We start from the raw sequence: 22,728 nt of genomic DNA, 5'->3' as shown, positions 1-22,728 counted from the left end.
AAAGAGGTGAGCCCGGGTGTGGTCAATTATTTCATTTTATTTTATTTTATTTGAGACAGAGTCTCACTCTCTTGCCCAGGATGGAGTGCTATGGCGTGATCTTGGCTCACTGCAACCTCCACTTCCTGGGTTCAAGCGACTATCCTGCCTCAGCCTTCCAAGTAGCTGGGACTACAGGCACGTGCCACCACGCTCAGCTAATTTTTTGTAATTTTAGTAGAGATGGGGTTTCACCTTGTTAGCCAGGCTGGTCTCAATCTCCTTCCTTCCTCAGTCTCCCAAAGTGTTTGGATTACAGGCATGAGCCACTGTGCCCAGTTTGGGTGTGGTCAATTATTAACAATAATTGACCTTCATTCTGCCACCTGAGGTTACTAGGAACATTTTGGAACGTAGCCTTCCGGACCTGTCTGTGCATCTGTACCCATTCCCTCTCTCCTTCCTGAATACATATACTGCCATCTCTAATCTCCACTGTGTAGGAGAAGCATGGCCGGCACAGGAGACATCCCTGGCCTCATGGAGCTGAGAGCCTATCCTTAATGGGAAATTGCATTTTTCCCCTAAGATGGGATTGTACCATGCAATGCCTTATAACCTCCTTTTCTCCCCCGACTCACCAGATTCTGAACCCCTTCTTGTTTCCATGCACGTTGTCTTGTGCCGTTTTTCCTGCACTTGCTGCAAGGCTGGGCTATGAGCATTTATATTCCCTTGCAGATGGGCCTTTAAATCGCTTCCAATTAACAACAGAGCGCAGAGTCTCCTAGCATGTCCAACCTCCCCAGCATCTCTGGTTATCTCCTCAGGATACGTGCCCACTGCAGGGATTGCTGGGTCAAAGGGCCTGGGTGTTTTTAGGGATTTGGCTGTGCGTCCTAAGCATGTGTTTGTGGGCAACTGCCTGGGGGTGCTACTGATACTGTTTCCAGGGCTTTGCCAAGGACAGCTCTCGGCTCTCTGACAAAGCGTCGGCCTACCAATTGGACAGGGCCTGCAGGGCTGCGTTCATGTAGCAGGAGTTCCCGACGTTCTTCATGCCCGTGAGGCCTGGCAAACAAACACGATGGGGAGGAGCAGGTGAGCACCCCGCCCTGCCAACGACACCTTGCAATTCACACTGGCACAAAGCTGTGGCTCTCAACTGCCCAGGACCCAGGAAGAGGACATGGTGGAAGTGCTCCACCCCAGGAATCTTCCCAGTAAATTAACATGCTTCCTGCTCACAACTGTGGCAATGACCTGAGCATTTTAAACAGATGAGCTGCTCTGCTCCTCTGCCCAGCCAGGCCCTCTGTCCAGGCCATATAGCAGAGGGGCCTGCCTGCCCAGGGTCACACAACTTGGGGAGGGAACAAAATGGCTGGCTCTCCAGAACACTGGCTGGGGGAAGCCACCATGCTACGTGGCTCATCCATCACCCCACCCTTCCTTGCCCAGATAGCAGGTGCAAATAGAGACAAGACTGTGGTACTTTCCAGCCTCCCGGTGAGGCCCCCAGCTGGCCCATCCGCTTCCCCTGCTGTGGGGGGGCCATTACCTCGCGGTTTCAGGTCATCATCCTCTGACTCGGACTCTCCTTCGTCGGCCACCGCAATAGGAACAGCTTTCAGAGGGTGGGAGGGTGGTGGGGAGTCCTGTGTTAAAGACCCAAAATGAGGAAACTGGGGAACAGAGGAGCTGGGGTCAGAGGCCCAGGTGTCTCCCAAGGGCTGGAAATACAGCCCCACTGCCCCGAAGCCTCCACTGGGCTGAGTCAGTCTATCTGCACAGAAGGCACTGTGAAAAGAGAGGACTGGTGGCCTTTCCCTGGGAACTCCTTGGTTTGTGTGTGCGTGTGTTTTTTTAGACAGAGTCTTGCTTTGTCATCCAGGCTGGAATGCAGTGGCACAATCAGAGCTCACTGCTGACTCCCAACTTCTGGGCTCAAGGGATCCTCCCACCTCATCCTGCTCAGTAGTTGAGACTACAGGTGCATGCCACAGCACCCAGCTAACATTTTTATATTTTGTAGCGATGGCATCTCACCATCTTGCCCAGGCTGGTCTCAAACTCCTGGGCTCCAGTGATCCCCCCAAAGTGCTAGGATTACATGTGTGAGCCACTGCGCCCAGCCTATGTAGACTTTTTTTAAGAGATGGAGTCTTGTTCTGTCACCCAGGCTGGAGTGCAGTAGCACGACTACAGCTCACTGCAACCTTGAACTCCTTGGCTCCAGTGATCCTCCCACCTCAGCCTCCCAAGTCGCTGGGACAAGCACATGCCACCACGCCTGGCTCATTTGATTTTCTGTAGAGACAGGGTCTCACTATGCTGCCCAGGCTGGTCTCAAACTTCTGGGCTCAAGTGATCCTCCTGCTCAGCCTTCCAAAAGGCTGGTATTACAGGTGTGAGCCACCGCACCCGGCCTGTATTATACAGATATTTAACTGTTAATACATATGCACAACAAAAACAAGATATTGCATATACTGTTTTAAAGCCTCTTCTACAAAAATTCATAAACATCTACCAAGTTCACAGATGCATTCAATAAGCACTTATTGAGCCCTATCATGTGACTGTCTAAACAGAACAGGCTGGGTGCAGTGGCTCACGCTTGTAATCCCAGCACTTTGGGAGGCCAAAGCAGGCAGATCACTTAAGGTCAGGAGTTCAAGAGCAGCCTGGACAACATGGTGAAACCCCGACTCTACTAAAAATAAAAATTAGCCAGGCATGGTGGCAGGCACCTTTAAACTCAGCTACTCAGGAAGCTGAAGCAGGAGAATCACTTGAATTCAGGAGGCAGAGAGGTTGCAGTGAGCTGAGATTGCACCACTGCACTCCAGCCTGGGCGACAGAGCAAGACTTGATCTCAAAAACTAAAACTAAACTAAACTAAACTAAAATTTAAAAATATGGAGGAGACAGCCATGCAGATGCTGCACACACACGTCCTGTCTTCTCCTCTAGCTGGTAGCTCTGCCATCCAGGGTGACTGACCATTCCCTGAGGACAGGCTTGGGGCTGGGACCTCCAGGGTGTGGGCCTGGTGACCCGCCACCTCTAAGGTTGCACAGCACTGCTGATGAAAGGCCCATTCTCTGGTTGATGTTACCAAGGTGGTTTCTGGGCATTTCCCATAGAAAAGTGTGCTGTAGCAACTACCTGGAATTCCCTTAGGAATGGTTTCACATCTGGGATGGCCACAGGCCATCTGTGACCTCATCAACCCTCTCCATAAGGCATGGAAGGGTCTACACTCACCCCACGGCCCTGGGCCCACCCAACCTCTGTACTCTGTAGGGCCACCCCATGGCCCCTGAGCTCCCAAGGGAGGCCCTACTCTCAGTCACCTCTGCACCGTCAGGGCCTCACTCACGCCTTGGCAAAGAGTGGGCTCAGTGAACATGTGTGGATGTGAGCTCCTCAAAGTCACCTGAAAACATACTGACCCAGGAACAGACACCTCTGAGACCTACTGACCCATGCTCCACGGATGCTCAGGTCACACCGCCCCATCCTCAACACAGTGTTGCCAACAACCAAACAGAGCCCACCACACAGGTTACCTGTTCAGAGAACTTGGAGAAGGAGCCCGGAGGAGGGGCCACCAGCTGCTGCTCCAGGAATACCTCCTTCTCACAGGCATAACACCATAGCCGGAACGTGGTCAGGTTCACGGTCAAGTTGTGCTTTTTTGTCTAGAGGGTAATATCCAAAACAAGGTCCAGAGTACTCTGGCCTGACAGGTGCCCCAACCTGTGATGGCTGCTCCACTCCCCAGCCTCTCAGTAAGTGGCCCTGTCAGGACAGAGGCTGGATGCTTGAATTTCGCTTACCCCTGGGTCAGGACCCTGAGGGCTGCTGTTTATCAAGTGGTGCAGGTGCAAAATGTTTTTACCTGCATCATCACTTGCTTCTTTGCAGAAGCCATGCTAGTATGACATCATTTATCGCCCCAGCCATTTAGGCCCAGAGCAGGAAGGTGGAGTTGGAGTTTGAACCCCAGGCCATCTGTAGGGCCCACGCTCTCAGCCACCACACTCACCTGTGCGTGAATTGTGCTGTGGTCAGCAGAGGATTCTCCACAGCCAACATAGGGGCAGGCAACCTGTAGACAGAGGGGAGGAGAGTGGACTGGAGCTTGCCGAAAGGATGGTGTCAACATAGTGTCTCTGGTTCCAGCCCAAAGCCAGTGCCCCGACCTCTCCTGAACAGGGCCCACAAGGGATTGAGGCTCTGCCATCTCAAAGCAACATAGGCCTGTGGGTTTGTTCACCTGAAGTTCTGTTGAGTAGTGATGGGTGGTAAACAAAAACAAGATATTGCATGTTTCTGAAGTCTTTTCTATAAAAATTCACAAACACTGTTACTGTCCTGCATGAAATGAGCAGTATGTCCTGGGCTGCAGGTCTCCAGCAAGAAGCCCAGGTGGGGTCCAGATGAGGACTGGCTGCTCGGAACCCAGATCCTTTCCCTCCAGGAAAACCCTATGTGGAAGGGGGGCAGTTATTGGGACCTACGTTTTTGGTGGGGATGCTAGGCCTCACAGCCATTTTCTAGTGGGGGGTGCTGAATGGGTACCAGGTGTTTGAAGCAAGGTGCACAGGTAGTGTGAGCCCAGTACCGACCCAGGGCCCCACAGCAGGGCCTACATGTCCCTGAAGACGCTACCTTTGCCCTCGTACTCTCCTATCCCAGGTCTACCAATCCTCCAAGGCCCACTCAGTGCCTCCACTGTGGGCCTCCATGCCAGCCAGTAGCCAATGGCCAAGGCTTCTCTACAGAATCAGCACTGCACAGGCTGGTGAGGACCTTTTGGGAAGACGGTGGAATCAACTGGATCTTTACCATGTGGTTGACTCAGAAAGCACATACCATGTTCTGCAACAGGATCCCACATCTGTCTGAGGGGACTGTGGCTCCTATGAGGGAGGACCACGTCCTGCACTTTTAACAGCCCAGGAGATAACATCTGGCACTCCTTGCTGCCCCCTGGATACCCAGTGTCTTGCCATCTACTTTGTGCTGAGTGACAGGCCAGAGCAGAAAAGGCCAGAGTCCCACCGGGGCCCCTGTGCTTCTGCAAAGACTGACTAGATGTCTTCACCTGCTGAGGCTGTCTTTGTTGTTTCTACTCCTGGGTTGTTTTTTTTTTTTTGCTTTTTTTAAGAAATTTTAAGTAACAGTCATTTTTAGTATGACCGTAAAAATATATACTTGCAAACATTTTTTAAATACTACAGAGAAAAAAAATGAAAATTACCCGTAATTCTACCACTCAAGGGAAACTGTCATGTTTTCATACACCTACTTTTACTCCTTTTAGCAACCAGTAATCATCCAAACCCTTCCAGCTTCTCCTGGGTGCCGTCTCCAGGTCGGCCACAGGCACCTGTCTTGTCCAGTTCCACCCTAACCCCATGAGGCGGGGACAGCTGTCTGCTGTCAGTGTTGCATCCCTGTTCTTATTGATGGGAAATGAAGGTTCAGGGAAAAAATGAGACTGGCCCAGGGAGAGATGCTACTAAGCAGCAGTGCCAGGCCTCAACACCAAGACGCCCACGTCGACTCTCACATATACATGCCAAGCTAGAATTATGTGTCCTTTGAAGACGAGAGCCTTCGGTCCAGAGCCTTCTCCAACCTGTTTTGTTCTCCTGTCATTTTTAATGGCTGGCAGAATGGCCGGCCTAGGATTTGCTGACTCTGGGGCCCTGTGCCCCTGCCCAAGGTTCCTGGCAGTGCCCACCAGGGATGGAAGTTCCCAGCCCAGAGTCTAGAAGCAGCTCCATACCTCCAATACCCACAAGGATCTCTTACCTGGAGACAGGCCCACAGGTTTGGTCCGGTGACCCCACACGACTGACAGGTTCCCTGTGTGAGTTGAGAGGAGAGAGAAAGAGCAGGTATAAGGAGCCCATGAGGGGCTGAGCTCTGGGGCTGCTCCTGCCTGGAGGCCCCACCTGGCTGACACTCACTGAAAAGATCTCAGTGTCGAGCCCTGGCCCTGGAAGGCCTTACCCAGACTACCTGTCCAAATTAGGCTCCCAGGGGAGCCCTTTACACGTTACTGTTTGAATTCTATCATGGGCCTGTAAAAACATAATCAACATTTTATTTTACTGTCTATAACCTAATCTTGGAAAATAAAATCATGTAAGAAATTTGTTAACATGCTCTTTTACTATTCCTTCCACTCTTCCTTCCTTGCACTGAATTATTTCAGCCTTTCTGCCCATTAGACCAGGGCTCTGTGAAAGAGGGATGGCCTGTTTTACCAACCCCTGTGAGTCCAAAGGGCCTGGTATAAATGAAGAGTTCAAGGACCTGGCAAAGCAAAGGAAACACCCAGTTTCTGGGGGTCTGGGCGACAGAGCCTGCTCTGTGTCTATTTGTATCCTTTCTCCTCCTTGCTTTAATAAGCGGATGCATGGATTTGAGCTGAGCACACAGCTTGCCTGCTGCAGATGATGTTTTCCAGCTTCCATGATCACATGGCTCAGTTCTAGTCAATGAGATGACAGCAAAAATGATGTGTGCCTCTTCTGAGCTCTGTGCTACCCTTGCTCCTTCTCCTCTTACAATTGGCTGGAATGCAGCTGTGATGGCAAAAGCTGAAGCAACCACCTTGTTCTCGGAGATAAAAGCCCCATGTTGAGAATGGCAGAGGCACCCTACCAGTCCTACCTACCTCTGGTCTGTTCTGTGAGAGAAACAGAAACTTCTATCTCATTTAAGCCACTCTATTTCAGGGACTCTTTATTACAGCAACTTAAGTTGTGCCCCAAATAACTGTACCTGCATTTCTGTAACAGCAGCTCCCAGCTGAGGCCCTACAGCATCTATTGTGCTTCCATCAGCTGTGAGAGGAACTACGGGTGCTGGTCAATAGCAGCTACAGTATCAGGCTCCACCATGGTGGGAGTGGACCCTTGAAGAGGGATTACAACAAGCCAGGCCTCCAGCTGAATTCTTTTTTGAGACAGAGTCTTAATCTGTCACCCAGGCTGAAAGGCAGTGGTGAGATCTTGGCTAATTGCAACCTCCACCTCCTGGGTTCAAGCAATTGTCCTGCCTCAGCCTCCTGATTAGCTGAGACTACAGGTGTGCACCACCACACTCAGCTAATTTTGTATTTTTCAGTACAAACAGGATTTCACCATATTGGCCAGGCTGGTCTCACACTACTGACCTCAGATCATCCACCCACCTAGGCCTCTCAAAGTGCTGGGATTATAGGTGTGAGCCACCACACCTGGCCTCCAGCTGAGTTCTTTACACAAACATCACATAATCCCCTCCAGTCTCTGTTGTAGGGCCCATCAACATCCCCCTTTCACTGATGAGAAATGGGGACTCAAGAGAGGTTACACCCTTGTCACAGAGCAAGATCAGCAGGTGAAGCCAAGAAGCCTGGACCCCAGTGCAGTGAGGTCAACAAATCTCCCATCAAGAAAGCCTGGCTTTCCCCACGGTGGCCATGTTGGCTCACTACACCCAGATTCCAGCAGGGTTTGAAAGCCTGAACAAGGGATTAAAGTGAAGCAGCTCATCCCATAGACGAAGCTAAGATCTGCACTCCATGGTATAGGGTCTCTCATGGAGGATGCTGGGGGTGCCAGGAGATCAGCCTGCTTAGCAAAAATCAAAGCTGCCACCCTGGACCTTCCTGAATTTGTCATCTCTCTTGTGACTTTTTGATTTCACAATTCACCCTCTCTTCTCAGGTTTTTCTTTCCATTTCAGTTATTTAATTTATAAAAGTATCGAACGCTTACTATAACAATTCAGGTGACATCTACTTGCCGTATATGATATGAAATATTTCCCTCTGTACATTGATCTTATACAAAATATGGATTCCTAGATCTTGAAGGGTTGACTTTTAGTAAAAATAAGATCACCTAATACATATTTCTCTGTAATGTACCTGTATCTCCTTTTAGCATCACCCAAGCTTATACATAAAGACTGCATCTCCTCTGTGATAATGGCACACTCTGGACACAGCCATGCAATCAGTTCCCTTCTTGAGCAATATTCAGGTGGCATCAGTTTTTCCCTTTTACAAATAATGCTCAGTAAATTACTGCTGTATCATATCTTTATAACTGTGACTACATTCTAAGGGATAAATTCCCAGAAGCAGAATTGCTTCCCTAAAAGTTACAGTAACTCCCAGCCCTACCACAATGTGAGTGGCTCATATTCTCCCTAACTGTCAGTTATGAGTGGGATCAGTCTTCTACCGTCCATCTGTAAAATGGTTATCATCCCGTTTCATTAGTAATGTCCATAAGAACGAGAGTGAGGTCAGCCATCTTTTTTCAAAAGTTTGTCATTTCCATCTCCTTCACTGGGAAATACCTGCTTATATCTTTGCCCTTTATGAGTATTTTAGAACAATGCTGGTTTTCTTTTGTAACTTTCTGGATACCCAGAGAGAAACTGAAGTTGTGCTCTCTGACACACAGGCCCAGAGCACCCCAAACATGCCCAGTCTCTGCCGTAGAGGCACTAACAGGTTTCTGAACGGCTGCCAGTCCCAATGCAAACCTTCCTGTGCTCTACACCTCCCTTCTCCCACCTGCTTCATCCTGTCCCTGCTCTCAGATTCCCTAAGAAGCGGAGAGAAACCCAGCATCAGAGAGTGCAAATACACCCGGGCCTCACTCTGCCCCACTTCACGCTGCAAGAGGCAATGTCACTTCAAAAGCAGCTATAGACACTATGAAGAACTGCTCCCATGTCAGGCCCCATGATGAAACCAGCTAAGGCCAAAGGCCACCAAGGACCTGCTGGTACAGTGAGGCCACAGGAGCAGCATTAGGTGCCAACATGCCCAGGAATTCCACTCCTGGGAACATGCCTGCCTGCAGTTCTGCCCATGGATGCACTGACTTTTCTTTTTTTTCTTTTTTCTTTTAAAGACGGGGTTTCACCATGTTGGTCAGGCTGGTCTTGAACTCCCGACCTCAGAGTGATCTGCCCACCTTGGCCTCCAAAGTGCTAGGATTACAAGTGTTAGCCACTACGCCTGGCCTTGCACTGACTTTTCTACAAGGCCATTCATCACAGCATCTTTTTACTGGCAAGAGGTTGCAAAAGGTCCAGGTGTCTATCCACAGTGCATCAGTCACTGTGGCCACATGATAAAATATAATGCAGCTTCAAGGTAACAAATGAGAAAGCTGTCTCTATGCACTGATGTCCAAAGAGCTCCAGGATACACTGTCATGTAAACAAAGCAAGTTTCAAGACAGAGAGGATGGTATGCCATCTTTAAGAAAGGGCAAAACTTAAAATGAGTTTATCTGCTTATATTCACATAAAGAAACTCTGAAAAGATACAGAAGAGAATAAGTGGTTACCTGAGGATGGGCTGGGGAGGGTGGGCACAGGGGTGAAAGAAGGACTTCTTGACATTTATCTTTTTATACTGTTTCATTTTAACCACGTTCAAGTATTACCTTTTCAAGAACTTTAACTACATGAAAAGGATGGTAATGCATCCTCCCACCCCCAGAGGAGGCCCAGCTTCCTGCCCAGGCCTCCCCAAGCTCTCCTCAGGCTACATTTGCAAAAACACTCCTGGATTCTGAAAGCAGCTTTCACTCCCTGCTTTGGAGAGACTGTGTGCACCTGCCCCAACTACTAATGGACAGAGAGCATTAGTGGTTCCCAAATGGCCTGGTATAAACTGTAATTAATGGCTATTAGGACAGAGCCCCAGAAGGTGGCCTCCCAAGCAGATGCCAGCATTTCCATTTACACAGAAGGCTGAGCGCAGACTGTCAGGGAGCCAGTTTTTCCACTCCTTCAGAAATGTCCACACCCCAGGAAAGAGGTGGCCCTGGGTGTGGGCCCTGGCCCCTAAGGTCTGACCCTTTACCTTAGATTTGAGCAGCAAGTCCTCTTTGGTCACCTCCCCTATGGAGTCAAGGTGAGGGCAAAGGTCCCTGGAGTCCCCCATCCTGGCCTGGGCTCACCTATGAGAAGACACAAGCAATCCTGGGTTAATGGCAGCCAGTGCTGACAGGAGGTGGGGAGGTGAGTGGTTAAGTACATGACTGTGCCCTTAAGTCCTGGTCTGCCACAAACCAGCTGGTAACCTGGGGAAGTTGCTTAACCCCTCTGAGCATCACTTCCCTTATCTAAGAAGGTAACACTTTTCCCAATGGGCTGCTCCTAGGATTCATGGAGACAATGTCTGTCAAATGCCTGGCATAGTACCTGATACAGGAAAAGCCCAGGGCACGTGGCAGGTATCATGATCAGAATTATTGGCAGGAAAGACATGGGAGTCCTGCCTGCATGCAGGGAGCTGCACACCAGACAATCTAAAACCATGGATATTTTGTTAGAAGGAGGCCAAATCCGTGTCCATCCAAGGATGCAGGCAGAGGAGGGGCAGTGTAGAAAGGCTGGGTTTCAAAACGGCAAGCAGCAGATGTTGACTCTGGTCTTCTCAAGAGTTTCTGGGAGCCCAAGTGCTGGCAGGCCACTTATCCCACTTCTTGTGGGAGCCCCACAGGGAGTGGGGCTTGAACACCAGACCACCATGGAGACAGGCCATGCAGCACTGCCTCCAGAGAATGTCTTCTGAGAGCATGGAGGAAGTCGGAGAGAAAGGCCGGAGAACAACCTAGAAAGCAGTCTGGAAGCATTTACAAATGAGGAAACAAATAAATCCTGTTTGCCAAAACTCAACAGTGGTGCAGCTGGGTAATGGGTTTCAAGATGAAAATAAAGCTCTGGCCAGGCACGGTGGCTCAAGCCTGTAATCCCAGCACTTTGGGAAGCTGAGGCAGGTGGATCACGAGGTCAAGAGATTGAGACCATCCTGGTCAACATGGTGAAACCCCGTCTCTACTAAAAATACAAAAAATTAGCTGGGCATGATGGCTCGTGCCTGTAATCCCAGCTACTCAGGAGGCTGAGGCAGGAGAATTGCCTGAACCCAGGAGGCGGAGGTTGCGGTGAGCCGAGATCGCGCCATTGTACTCCAGCCTGGGTAACAAGAGCAAAACTCCGTCTCAAAAAAAAAAAAAAAAAAAAAAGCAGTCTGGAAGCATTTATGAATGAGTAAATAAATAAATCCTGTTTGCCAAAACTCAACAGTGGTGCATCTGGGTGATGGGTTTCAAGATGAAAAAAAAGCTCTGTTGCTTTTGTTTAACTGATACATTTTCATCATAGAAACAAAACTCAAACAAGAAAGCACAAAGTAACATAAATCACTGCTGACATGTAGCAAACATCTTTCCCAGCATTGGGGGTGGGCAGCGGGGAGATTTCAGTCTTAGAAAATAAATGCTTCACTCAAGGGAGTGCTGTGGCGGTGCTGAGCAGCTCTGTATCTTGATTGCCGGGTGGTCACATGGATCTACACGTGTGCTAGAAGTTCGAAGAACTGAACATATACCAGTGCCTGCAGAACTAGTGAAACTGGAAAAGCTCCATGGATTAAGCCAATGTCACTTTACTGATTGTTCTACAGACATACTAAGATGTATTACTAGCTGGGATGGTGGTGCATGCCTATAGTCCCAGCTACTTGAGAGGCTCAGGTAGGAGACTGCTTGAGCCCAGGAGTTCAAGGCTGCAGTGAGCCATGACCATGCCACTGCACTCCTGCCTGAGTTACAGAGCAAGACCTTATCTTAAAAAAAAAAAAAAAAAAGAAGGGCTGGGCGCGGTGGCTCAAGCCTGTAATCCCAGCACTTTGGGAGGCCGAGGCGGGTGGATCACGAGGTCAACACATCGAGACCCTCCTGGTCAACATGGTGAAACCCCGTCTCTATTAAAGATACAAAAAATTAGCTGGGCATGGTGGCACATGCCTGTAATCTGAGCTACTGAGGAGGCTGAGGCAGGAGAATTGCCTGAACCCGGGAGGCAGAGGTTGTGGTGAGTAGAGATCGCGCCATTGCACTCCAGCCTGGGTAACAAGAGCGAAACTCTGTCTCAAAAAAAAAAAAAAAAAAAAAAAAGGTGCGTGGGGGGGAGAGCAAGAAAAAAAAAAGTATGTGTTTCTTTTACCATTAGCGGAAACTGGGTGAAAGTACAAAGGACCTTAGGGTACACTTTTTGCAAGTGTCTGTGAATCTATAATTATTTCAAAAGAAAGCATTTAAAAATGAGTAACTAAATAAATCCTTCACCTACAGTATTTTAGCAGAATCACATCCAGGAATCTGACTGCTGATTATAGCTCCAAACTGTTGCCAAATAAGGTCCAAACCAACCCAAGCTGTAACTGGAGCCAAGACTGTTTTACCCAAAGGCAGAACCCATTGGGACTGCATGGGTTTTAAAAACAGAACAAAAACGAAGGCAGAAGCCACATGTGTGCCCACCTGATCTCAGAGGCGGACCCCAGATTCCTCCTTACATGCCCTTCCCTGTTCCAAATGGTCAGCTGGGGTCAACTGGCCAGATTCTCAGCCAGTGCATGAGTTACTAGCACTGATTGGGTATCAGATACTAAGCTAAGTGCTTTTCGTGCATTCATGTATGAAAAACTCTCCCAGCCCAGCGATGGCTGAGGCAGCTGTGATTAGCCCCATATCACAGTCTAAGAAACAGAGGCTCCTTCTTGTCCAAGGACTCACAGGACTGTTGACACTAAAGCTGAAACTCAAGTTGCTCAGACCCTAAGGGCCTGCTCAGTTGCTTTCTAACTTACAGAAAGTGTAAATATGCTCGTCACCGACATGAGGGGGCAAAAAAAAAAAAAAAAGTGTAAATGTGCAAAAGCAGGCAGAACTTACTGGCACATTGAAGACAAGGGTAAAGACAAAAAGTCGACGGAACTGTTTAACACACTTCCATGTGTCCATGTACCTAGACTCATCAATTAACAACTCATGGCCAGTCTTGCTTCATCTCAACCTCCTGCTTCCTCTTGCTTTTGCAGCAAATCCCAGATACACAGGCCATCACATTTCATCTGTGTATTTTTCTAAGAGATAAGAACTTAAAAAAAAAACAAACCCATAATCACAATTCCATGATTTCACCTAAAGAGAAAAAGCCATGTGTCCTCCTGAGTCCATGCTGAAGGGACACACCTGAGAGGAGGCCATGGGCTTACCTCCGGGTGAAGCAAAGCCTGCAGGAAGCGGCCGGCATGCGCATCCTTGATGGGCGTCAGCTGTCTGGAGTGAGCAGAGGCCTCTGGCAAAGAGCCTGGGGGATGAACCAGGGCGTTTCACACGGCTCTGTTACTACTATTTTTGAGTCAGGGTCTTATTCTGTTGCCCAGGCTGGAGTGCAGTAGTGTGATCACAGCTCACTGCAACCTTGGCCTTCCAGGCCCAAGTGATCCTCCCACCACAACTTCCTAAGTAGCTGGGACTATAGGTGTGCACTACCACACCCAGCTAATTTCTTTAAAATTTTTTGTAGAGACAGGGTCTTGCTTTGTTGTCCGGCTGGCCTTCAGCTCCTAGGCTCAAGTAATTCTCCCACCTTGGGCCTCCCAAAGTGCTGGGATAACAGGTGTGAGTCACTGTGCCCAGCCAGTTCCGTTATTTTAAAATCACTCTTACCACCAACTAGAAGCTACAAAGGGCCCAGCATTCCTCCTGGGAGGAACAAGTGGATTTTGGGATATTCAGGATGTCCACAGGCTAGAACTCCTCCCTGTGAATCCACATCACTCCTGGAATAGCTGACCAAGGCCCGGGAGGAGCTGACAACAAGGCAGCCCCTCCTAGGGAGTGCTGGCCTCCACCAGTCACTGCTGGGGCATTACCTTGGTGATCCCTAGGAGGAAACCTTCACAGGTCTGCTGGAGGGGACGGCGGGGCCTCTCTATTGTCTACTCAGGCCGCCACAACCTATCAACCTTCTGCACAGGGAAGCCCAGCCCCTTCCACGCATGCCACCAGGACCCTCAGATCATCCTTTGATCTCTCAGGGATTCCCTGAGAACCCCCAACCCTCAAGTGTTCAGCAAACCCAGGCCATAGGCACAAATGGGTTCATCCACACATTGCCACTACCCACACTTCACTGGCAGGCCACCATCTCCCAGATGTGGACTCTCAAAGAGGCAGAGGCAGTTAGAAGCTACCATTTAAAACAGTCACATGACAATGACAGGTTCAAGATTCCAAATTCCAGACCTCCTCACTTGAAGCCAGGTGTTTCGGTTTTTTTCACTGTTTCTGCTGAGGCCATGTTCCCTGAGCTGGCACTAGTCCTACACTGTGAGCTGCAGGGTGCGGGTTTTGCAGTGAGTTGAGATCACCCACTGCACTTCAGTCTAGGCAACAGATCGAGACTCTAAAAACAAGTGTTGGCGAAGATGTGGATAAATTGGAGCCCTGTGCACTGTTGGTGGGAATGTAAAATGGTACAGTTGCTGCAGAATGCAGTATGGGAGTCCCCCAAGAACTGTAAAATAGTACCACACTATTGAGCAATCCACATCTGGGTATACACCCAAAAGCACTAAAAGCAGCAACTCAAAGAAATATCTGTGCACCCATGTTCACAGCTGCATTACTGCAGCAGCCAAAAGACAATGCAAACTAAGTGCCCATCGATAAATGAACAGACAAAATATGATATATCCCTACAATGAAATATGATTCCGCCCACAAAAGGAAATTCTGACACATGCTACAACACAGATGACCCTTAAAGACATCTGCTCAGTAAAACAAGTCAGGCTGGGTGCGGTGGCTCACGCCTGAAATCCCAACACTTTGGGAGGCCAAAGTGGGTGGTCACTTGAAGTCAGGAGTTCAAGATCAGCCTGACCAACATGGTGAAATCTCATCTCTGCTAAAAACACAAAACTTAGCTGGGTGCGGTGGCGGGTGCTTGTAATCCCAGGTACTAGGGTGACAAGAGCAAAATTCCATCTCAAAAAAAAAAAAAGAAGACAGTAACTTCTCAGAAAGTATTTGCTGAATGGTTCAAAAATACAGTTACAAAACACTATTAGGCCCTGTTGCATGGCTCATGCCTGTAATTCCAGAACTTCTGGAGGTCAAGGCAGGAGGATTGCTTGAGCCCAGGAGTTTGAGATCAGCCTGGGCAACACAGTGAAACCCCATCTCCAGAAAAAAATTAAAACTTAGGTGGGCATGGTGGCACGTACCTGTAGTCCCAGCTACTGGGGAAGCCGAGACGAGAGGTAGCTTGCACCCAGCAGTACGAGGCTGCAGTGAGCTATGGTGGCGCCACCGCATTCCAGCCTGGGCAGCATAGCAAGGCCATGTTGGGGTGGGCCGGGGTTGGGGGTGGACTCTTATTATAGTCAGTACAAGGCTGCAGTGAGCTATGATGGCGCCACCACATTCCAGCCTCGGTAATACAGCAAAGCCCTGTCAAGGGGAGGGGGAAAGAACTCTTATTATAATAAACTCTTATTTTGGTGAAATAACGTTGTGTTTTGGGCCTAAGGAAAGGATGCTATTATCACTTCTGGAGGATAGAGCCAAGTGATTTTTATTTCCTTTTGCTTGTCTACATTTTCTTTTTCTTTTTTTTTTTTTTTTTTGAGACGGAGTTTCGCTCTTGTTACCCAGGCTAGAGTGCAATGGCGCGATCTCGGCTCACCGCAACCTCTGCCTCTTGGGTTCAGGCAATTCTCCTGCCTCAGCCTCCTAAGTAGCTGGGATTACAGGCATGTGCCACCATGCCCAGCTAATTTTTTGTATTTTTAGTAGAGACGGGGTTTCACTATGTTGACCAGGATGGTCTCGATCTCTTGACCTCGTGATCCACTCCCCTCGGCCTCCCAAAGTGCTGGGATTACAGGCGTGAGCCACCGCGCCTGGCTTGCTTGTCTACATTTTCTACAATGAACTAGTGTTGCCTTTTTTCTTCCTATACTTGCTTCCCGAATGACTGTGCTGTCATCATTCTAATCTAATAATCTAATAACGCCAGTCACAGTGGCTCACATCTGTAATCCTAGTGCTTCTGGGAAGCTGAGGAGGGGGGATCCCTTAAGCTCAGAGCTGCAGTGAGCTAGGACAGTGGCACTGCACTACAGCCTGGGCAACAGAGCAAGGCCCCATCTCTAAAAAACCAACATCCAAAACAACAAATGCTGTTCCTCTCTGCAGTCCCCTCACTCTCACTAGAGACAGAGCTGTTTTCCTTTCTTTATTTCGCATATAAAATCTCTGCTCCTATAAACAAAAAAAAAAAAAAAAAAAAAAAAAAAAAAGAACACCAAGATTGGTTACTTTTAATGGTTTTTAAAGTTTCCAAAATAAGAAATAGGAAGAGTGCATATCGGCTTCCTAGGTATGGTGCTTTTCCCAATTCCCGAGGGCACCATAGGTGACAGACCCTCTGTCCCCTGTAGTTCTCCAGGCCCCTGTGCCAGGCATGGCCCTGAGCCTACACAGGGTTGTTTTCAGAGAAGGGGCAGCAGCATCTGAGTGGTCCCAGAAGTCCCCACAGCTGCTACCTGGATGGCTCCCAAACACACCTCTCCACGTGACTCACTCAGGTCAAGACGTGCACTCAACAACGTGTTTTTTTGTATTTTTGTGTTTTTTACCTATTTATTATTTATTTATTTAGAAACCAGTTTATGAGGCTGGCTAATTTTTGTATTTTTGGTAGAGATAAGGTTTTACCACGTTGCCCAGGCTGGTCTTGAACTCCTGACCTCAAGTGATCCGCTCGCCTTAGCTTCCCAAGTCCTGGGATCACAGGTGTGATTGGCTGCACACACACATAGCCTGTTTGTTGTTGCTGTTGTTGTTGAGACAGAGTCTTAGTCTGTCACCTAGGTTGGAGTGCAGTGGCATGATCTCAGCTCACTGCAACCTCTGCCTCCAGGGTTCAAGCGTTTCTCCTGCCTGAGCTTCTCGAGTAGCTGGGATGACAGGCACCCACCATTACACCCAGGTAATTTTTGTATTTTTAGTAGAGACAAGGTTTCACTGCATTGGTCAGGCTAATCTCAAACTCCTGACCTCAAGTGATCGGATTACCTCGGCCTCCCTAAGTGCTGGGAGTACAGGTGTAAGCCACCACGCCCAGCCTACATCTTTGACCAAAAGAATTACTAGGTCAAAATGTGTGCTTTGAAGGCTTCACATAGATACTGACAAGCTTCCCTTTAGATTATATAAATTTATCTGCCTATCAGCAGTATATGAGTATATGCAACATAGAAACATTTTTAAAATTAATGGTTAAAATCGTTTATACAAAGGGAAAGAGCAGTAGTATGGAAAACACTGGGTACTTAACATTACACACACAGGGCTGTGCACAGGGACTCACGCATGTAATCCCAGTACTTTGGGGAGACCGAGGCAGGCGGATCACGAGGTCAGGAGTTTAAGACCAGGCTGACCAACATGGTGAAACCCTGTCTCTACTAAAAATACAAAAATCAGCCAGGTGTGGTGGTGCATGCCAGTCGTTCCAGCTACTCAGGAGGCTGAGGCAGGAGAACAGCTTGAACCCAGGAGGCAGAGGTTACAATGAGCCAAGATCACGCTACTGCACTCCAGCATGGTCGACACTAGAGACCCCATCTCAAAAAAAAAAAAAAAAAAAAAAAAAAATCCCACACACACAGGACCTAAAATATCTGAAGCACGTGGGTCGACAAGCAGGTGCACATCTCAGCTGTTTGAAAGTTATCATTTTGCTTTCTTTTGGTACCCAACCAATACTGACCGTGTAACCTCCTCAAGAATAGTGACCTGGGGTCCTGGGAAACAGCCAGGCACAGGCCGTGCTCCTGTGGGGCACAGAGTCCCATACTTCAACCTCAGGGTACTTGCAAGCAGACACTAGGGAGGTGATAATCACCACCAGCACCACCTTTTCCTACACTCACTGAGGGTCAGCTGCTGTACATACATTATCTTAGGAGGTGACTGTCACTATGGAAGGAAATTACAGAGACAAGTAGCCCTGGGTTCAGCACCTCACTCTGCCCCTTGCAAGTCTGTGACTTTAGATAAATACATCACCCAGTCTCCACATCCATAAAATGGGGACAGTGACAGCATTGAGGGTTCCTGAGAAGATGAAGTGACCCAATGCACAGTAACCACTGTTTAATGACTTTCTGGGTAGCTCAGATTTTCTATTGATTTGCATGACAAGAATGCTCAAAAATATTTACTATTATAATTTGTGTCACTGGCTGTTTTATACATTAGGGCACTGAAATTGGTAGGAACGGAAGTCCCATGTGCAAAGTCACTCAGAAGGGTGCCCTCCATAAGGCCACTCAGGGCTCTGCAGGCCAACCAGCCCAGCAACAAACAGGTGCCACGGTGATGGAGTCAGACACACAGCAGGTGACTCATTCATGGAGTCCTAGTGCACTTAAGATCCAAGCTCACCTCCTGGTGCTTTTGACATCAAAGAAAAAGCCAGGAAAGGCAACTTCATGGACAAAAGCAAATCCTTCAACAGTTTTCCTGTCCTGGGGCAGCCTGTGCTCCTGAACCCTCATTCCTGCTCAGCACTTCTGCTTCCTTGCAACTTGAAGATTCCCTTTCTCCACCAAGAATGAGACAAGGCTTGACTGTTCCAGGCAAGACACTAAGAGACATGATAAAACTGGATCATGGATCAAGTTGGGGGATGCCACAAAGAACATCACCGGGATAACCAGCACATCTGAGTACAGACTACCTATTACAGAACAGTATTTGTTATAGACTGAATTATTCTTTCTCCCCATTCATATGCTAAAGTTCTAACCACCAGTACCTCAGAATGTAATCAGATTTGAAGATAATGTCTTTAAAACAGGTAATTAAGTTAAAATAAGATCTGAGGGCAGGCCTTAATCTAATCTTACCGATATCTTTATGAGATGAGAAACGTGGATACACAGAGAAGAAACACCAAGTCACTACACAGCGAGAAGACAGCCATCTGCAGGCCAAGGAAAGGTCCTTCAGCAGAACCAAACCTGTCTTTACCTTGATCTGAGACTTCCATCCTCCAGAACTGTGAGAAAATAAGTCTCTGTTGTTTAAGCCATCTAGTCTATGGTACTTTGTTACAGCAGGTTTGGGAAACAAATATATGATTCCATCAACAGGAACGTTTCTAGGCCGGGAGCAGTGGCTCATGCCTGTAATCCCAGCACTTTGAGAGGCTGAGGCTGGCAGATCACCTGAGACCAGGAGTTCGAGACCAACCTGGCCAACAGGGTGAAACCCCATCTCTACTAAAATACAAAAATTAATCAGGTACGGCGACAGGCGCCTGTAGTCCTAGCTACTTGGGAGGCTGAGACAAAAGAATCACTTGAACCCAGGAGGCAGAGGTTGCTGTGAGCCAGGATTGAGCCACTGCACTCCAGCCTGGGTGACAGAGAGAGACACTGTTTCAAAAAAAAAAAAAGAAAAAGAAAAATTGTTGTCAACTCGCATGGCTTCTCCAAGTGTCCTTCTTTCATGCTAGTAAGAACTAGCTGAATATTTGTTTGTCTTGTTAAGGTGAAAAGCTAAGAAAAGCCTGGCTCTTTCATCACTGTTAAATACCCCATAATCAGGACCTGAGTTCAAGGTGTACATTCTAAATAAAAGCTTTTGAAAAAAACATTCAAGCTTATGTAAAATAAAGTTCAAGCTTACAGACCCTTAAAATCAGCAGCGACTGGAACCCAAGGACTATCAGTCCATCCACTGCTGTGTCTGTCACTTCCCAGCCAAATCACAAACCAGAATGCGCTAGTTTTAATTTGCAGCTCCACTCTCCCTCCCTCCTGGAGGCAATTCCCTTGCCTTGCTCTATTTTTTACTTTTCCATAGCACTTATCATCTTCTAACATACTTTACATACTTTATTACCAGAACATACACTCAACTAAATCAGGGATCTTTTGTGTCTTCTGCTCACTGATTTATTTCAAGCACCTAGAACAGCACCTGCTTCATATAGTAAATGCTAAGTATCTGTTGAATACATTGATCCAATAAATGCATTTATTGAATCCTGACTGTAGCTGGGCTGTGAACTGTATCACGCTGCTGGATCCCAAATCCACCCAGACATGAATGCTCCCTGAACCCTGAAATGAGCGAACATTTCATCTGGCTCCAGAAAGGAACTAGGAAACCAACTCAAATCTAGCTTGCATCTGTACAAACAACTGAACTCCCAAACGAGACTAAGATCTAGGACTTGTCTTGGAACTGCATAGAACCTGTATTTCTGGGAGGGTCTTTTTGAGAGGCAGTCTCACCCTACCCTTAAAAGGGCCCAGCAAGGGCCAGGCGAGGTGGCTCACACCTGTAATACCAGAACTTTGGGAGGCTGAGGCAGGTGGATCACGAACTCAGGAGATTAAGATCATCCTGGCCAACACGGTGAAACCCCGTCTCTACTAAAAATGCAAAAATAAGGCTGGTGTGGTGATGTGCACCTGCAATCCCAACTACTCGGGAGGCTGAGGCAGAAGAATTGCTTGAACCCAGGAGGTGGAGGTTGCAGTGAGCAGAGATTGCGCCACTGCATTCCAGCCTGGCAACAGAGCAAGACTACATCTCAAACAAAACAAAACAAAAAAGGACCCAGCAAGACTTGGGCTGCAGTCTCTCCGCAAAGCCACTTACTGCCAGATTCATAGCTGCCACTTTTTCAGCATTCCTTTTGCTACACAGCACTCAATCAGATCTGCCACAGCACAGGTGGTGGGTGTCACTGGGTACTCTGGCCTCATGGAGCAAGGGTGTGGGCAGCTCATCTGTATCCTGGGACTACAGATGAGGAGGGCCCAGAAATGCCCCTGGCCTTCTTGCCCTTTCCTTAGTGGTGTCCGGTAACCCCTGGTGGATGGGCTGCTGGATGGGCAGATTCTGAGCCACCTCAGAGAGCGTGAGAGCTGCAGACGCTGACTCCCTGGGCTCCTGCAGCAATGCCCAAGGAGTCTCTATCATCTGACAGAGACTCCACGTCCAGTGAGTGCACGTGCATCTGGCTTTGGCTGAACCAGTCTGCAGAGGGCAAGACTTTGAGACTTTAATATATGGCTTCTGACTAAAGATAAAAGGCTGCTGCAGGAAGTCGTGAGTCTATTTTTTCCAGTCCAAAGAAGAGAAGAACAATCTCAGCGGAGACTGTGCCAGAGAAAACACAAGGCATTCCAGAAATGCTGCCCTGCTTCAGAGTGGTCTTCCAGGGGAGGGAACCCCAAACAGTCCCCATCGCCCCTTCCCCCCTGCCAATGAGATGTAACAGCAGCTGCAGCAGCAAACACCTGCAGCACTCCTTCTGTGCCAGGCCCTGTGCAAACCGTGCGGCAGACACAGACCTGCAACCAATTCCTGATCCACCTCCTAGTTGTGTAACTTGAGGCGCGCACTGCCCCTCCGAGGCTCCGCATTCTCATTTGTAGAACGAAAAACAATCTACCTCAAAGGATTGCTGGGAGAATTCAATGAGATTATGCTTAGCCCAAGGCCTGCCACATAGAAACTGGTTCATAAGAGGTAGTTCTCAAAGGGATGATAGCGAGAAAAGGAAAACTACTGTTGCTTAAGAGGTTCTTAAAAGTCCTAGAAGCCATTATTTATGCATGTTGGTATTTCCTAAGCGTTTGCTGATACCCATTTTCTTTTTTTTTTTTTTTGAGACGGAGTTTCGCTCTTGTTACCCCAGGCTGGAGTGCAATGGCGCGATCTCGGCTCACCGCAACCTCCGCCTCCTGGGTTCAGGCAATTCTCCTGCCTCAGCCTCCGGAGTAGCTGGGATTACAGGCACGCACCACCATGCCCAGCTAATTTTTTGTATTTTTTTTAGTAGAGACGGGGTTTCACCATGTTGACCGGGATGGTCTCGATCTCTCGACCTCGTGATCCACCCGCCTCGGCCTCCCAAAGTGCTGGGATTACAGGCTGAGCCACCGCGCCCGGCCGCTGATACCCATTTTCAAATAAACTTTATCCTCACTGCCTCTTCGGGGTGGAAGGGGCGGAGGGTAGCGCGACAGACCTCCTGACCAAAGGAGGAAAATGAGACCCACGAAGGTGCAGAGGGGTGGCCGGCAAGCACTGAGGAGGAGCCTCCCCGGCCTCAAACCCTCCTGCGTGGCTTCAAAACACCAGACGCGCCTCTCCTCGCGGAGAAGCTGGAGGCCATTATTTGCGGGGCTGTCGGCGCTGGGACTCTAACTCAGCACCGCAGGGAAGTGGTCATCTTTTGTTCCTAAAGAAAAAAATGCACGTCAGGGCTCAGAGCCCGAGGAAAGAAAAGTCAGCGCCCCAGCCGCGAGACGCCACGCGGATGCTTTCAACGCTAGGTGAAGCCCCGGCAGAAATGAGAGCGGGGGCGGCCAGGGTTCTGGACAAGGCACGAGCCCCCAGGGGGCTCAGAGTAGGGTGCCGGGGCCCTGAGGACCCCCTGGACGCCGGCCCGAGGAGGGGAGAGGGGCGGCCGCGGCCGGGGTTCCCGGGCTCACCTGGCCGCGGCGTCTGGCGCACCTGGCGAGGCCAGGCCCTGTCAGCCCGGGGCTGGGCTGGGGTCGCCCAAACTGGGAGAGGCCCGGCCCACAGAAGCGGCCGGTGGCGGCCCGGAACTCACCTGCGCTCGCAACCGCGCCACCGCCTCCTGTCAGTCAAGCGCGCCCCCTCCGCCGCGCCGCACAGAGTTGTGGGGCCGTCCGGCGACGCCCCACCTCCTTTCCTCTGCTGTCCAATCGGAAGAGGCTGACGCCAGGGGGGAGGGGGCGTGGCCACGCGGCGGTACGTGCCGAGGGCGGGGAACGCCCGGCTGGGGGCGGGG

The 22,728-nt window shown here is 49.2% G+C and overlaps 1 protein-coding gene across 6 annotated transcripts in view; it reads right to left on the bottom strand.

Annotated features, from left to right (window-relative positions):
- The window catches only part of USP20 (ubiquitin specific peptidase 20), a 40,423-nt gene extending 17,808 nt beyond the window's left edge, over positions 1-22,615 (bottom strand). For 3 of the 6 annotated variants that reach the window (XM_039475168.2, XM_039475170.2, XM_039475171.2), the window contains exons 1-8: positions 22,528-22,606; positions 13,085-13,179; positions 9,881-9,977; positions 5,809-5,862; positions 4,034-4,096; positions 3,555-3,686; positions 1,541-1,637; positions 981-1,050 (exon numbers count right to left, since the gene is read on the bottom strand). In XM_039475168.2, the coding sequence (XP_039331102.1) occupies positions 981-1,050; positions 1,541-1,637; positions 3,555-3,686; positions 4,034-4,096; positions 5,809-5,862; positions 9,881-9,961 (497 nt within the window). In that variant the 5' untranslated portion in view covers positions 9,962-9,977; positions 13,085-13,179; positions 22,528-22,606. The other 3 variants (XM_074395457.1, XM_074395458.1, XM_039475169.2) reach the window with 3 other exon arrangements.
- Between the last annotated feature and the right edge of the window lie 113 nt (positions 22,616-22,728).

This window comes from Saimiri boliviensis, chromosome 2 (genome assembly GCF_048565385.1).
Source record: "Saimiri boliviensis isolate mSaiBol1 chromosome 2, mSaiBol1.pri, whole genome shotgun sequence".
NCBI lineage: Eukaryota > Metazoa > Chordata > Mammalia > Primates > Cebidae > Saimiri > Saimiri boliviensis.
The sequence above is the reverse complement of the archived record's forward strand: the minus strand, read 5'-3'. Positions and strand labels throughout refer to the sequence as shown.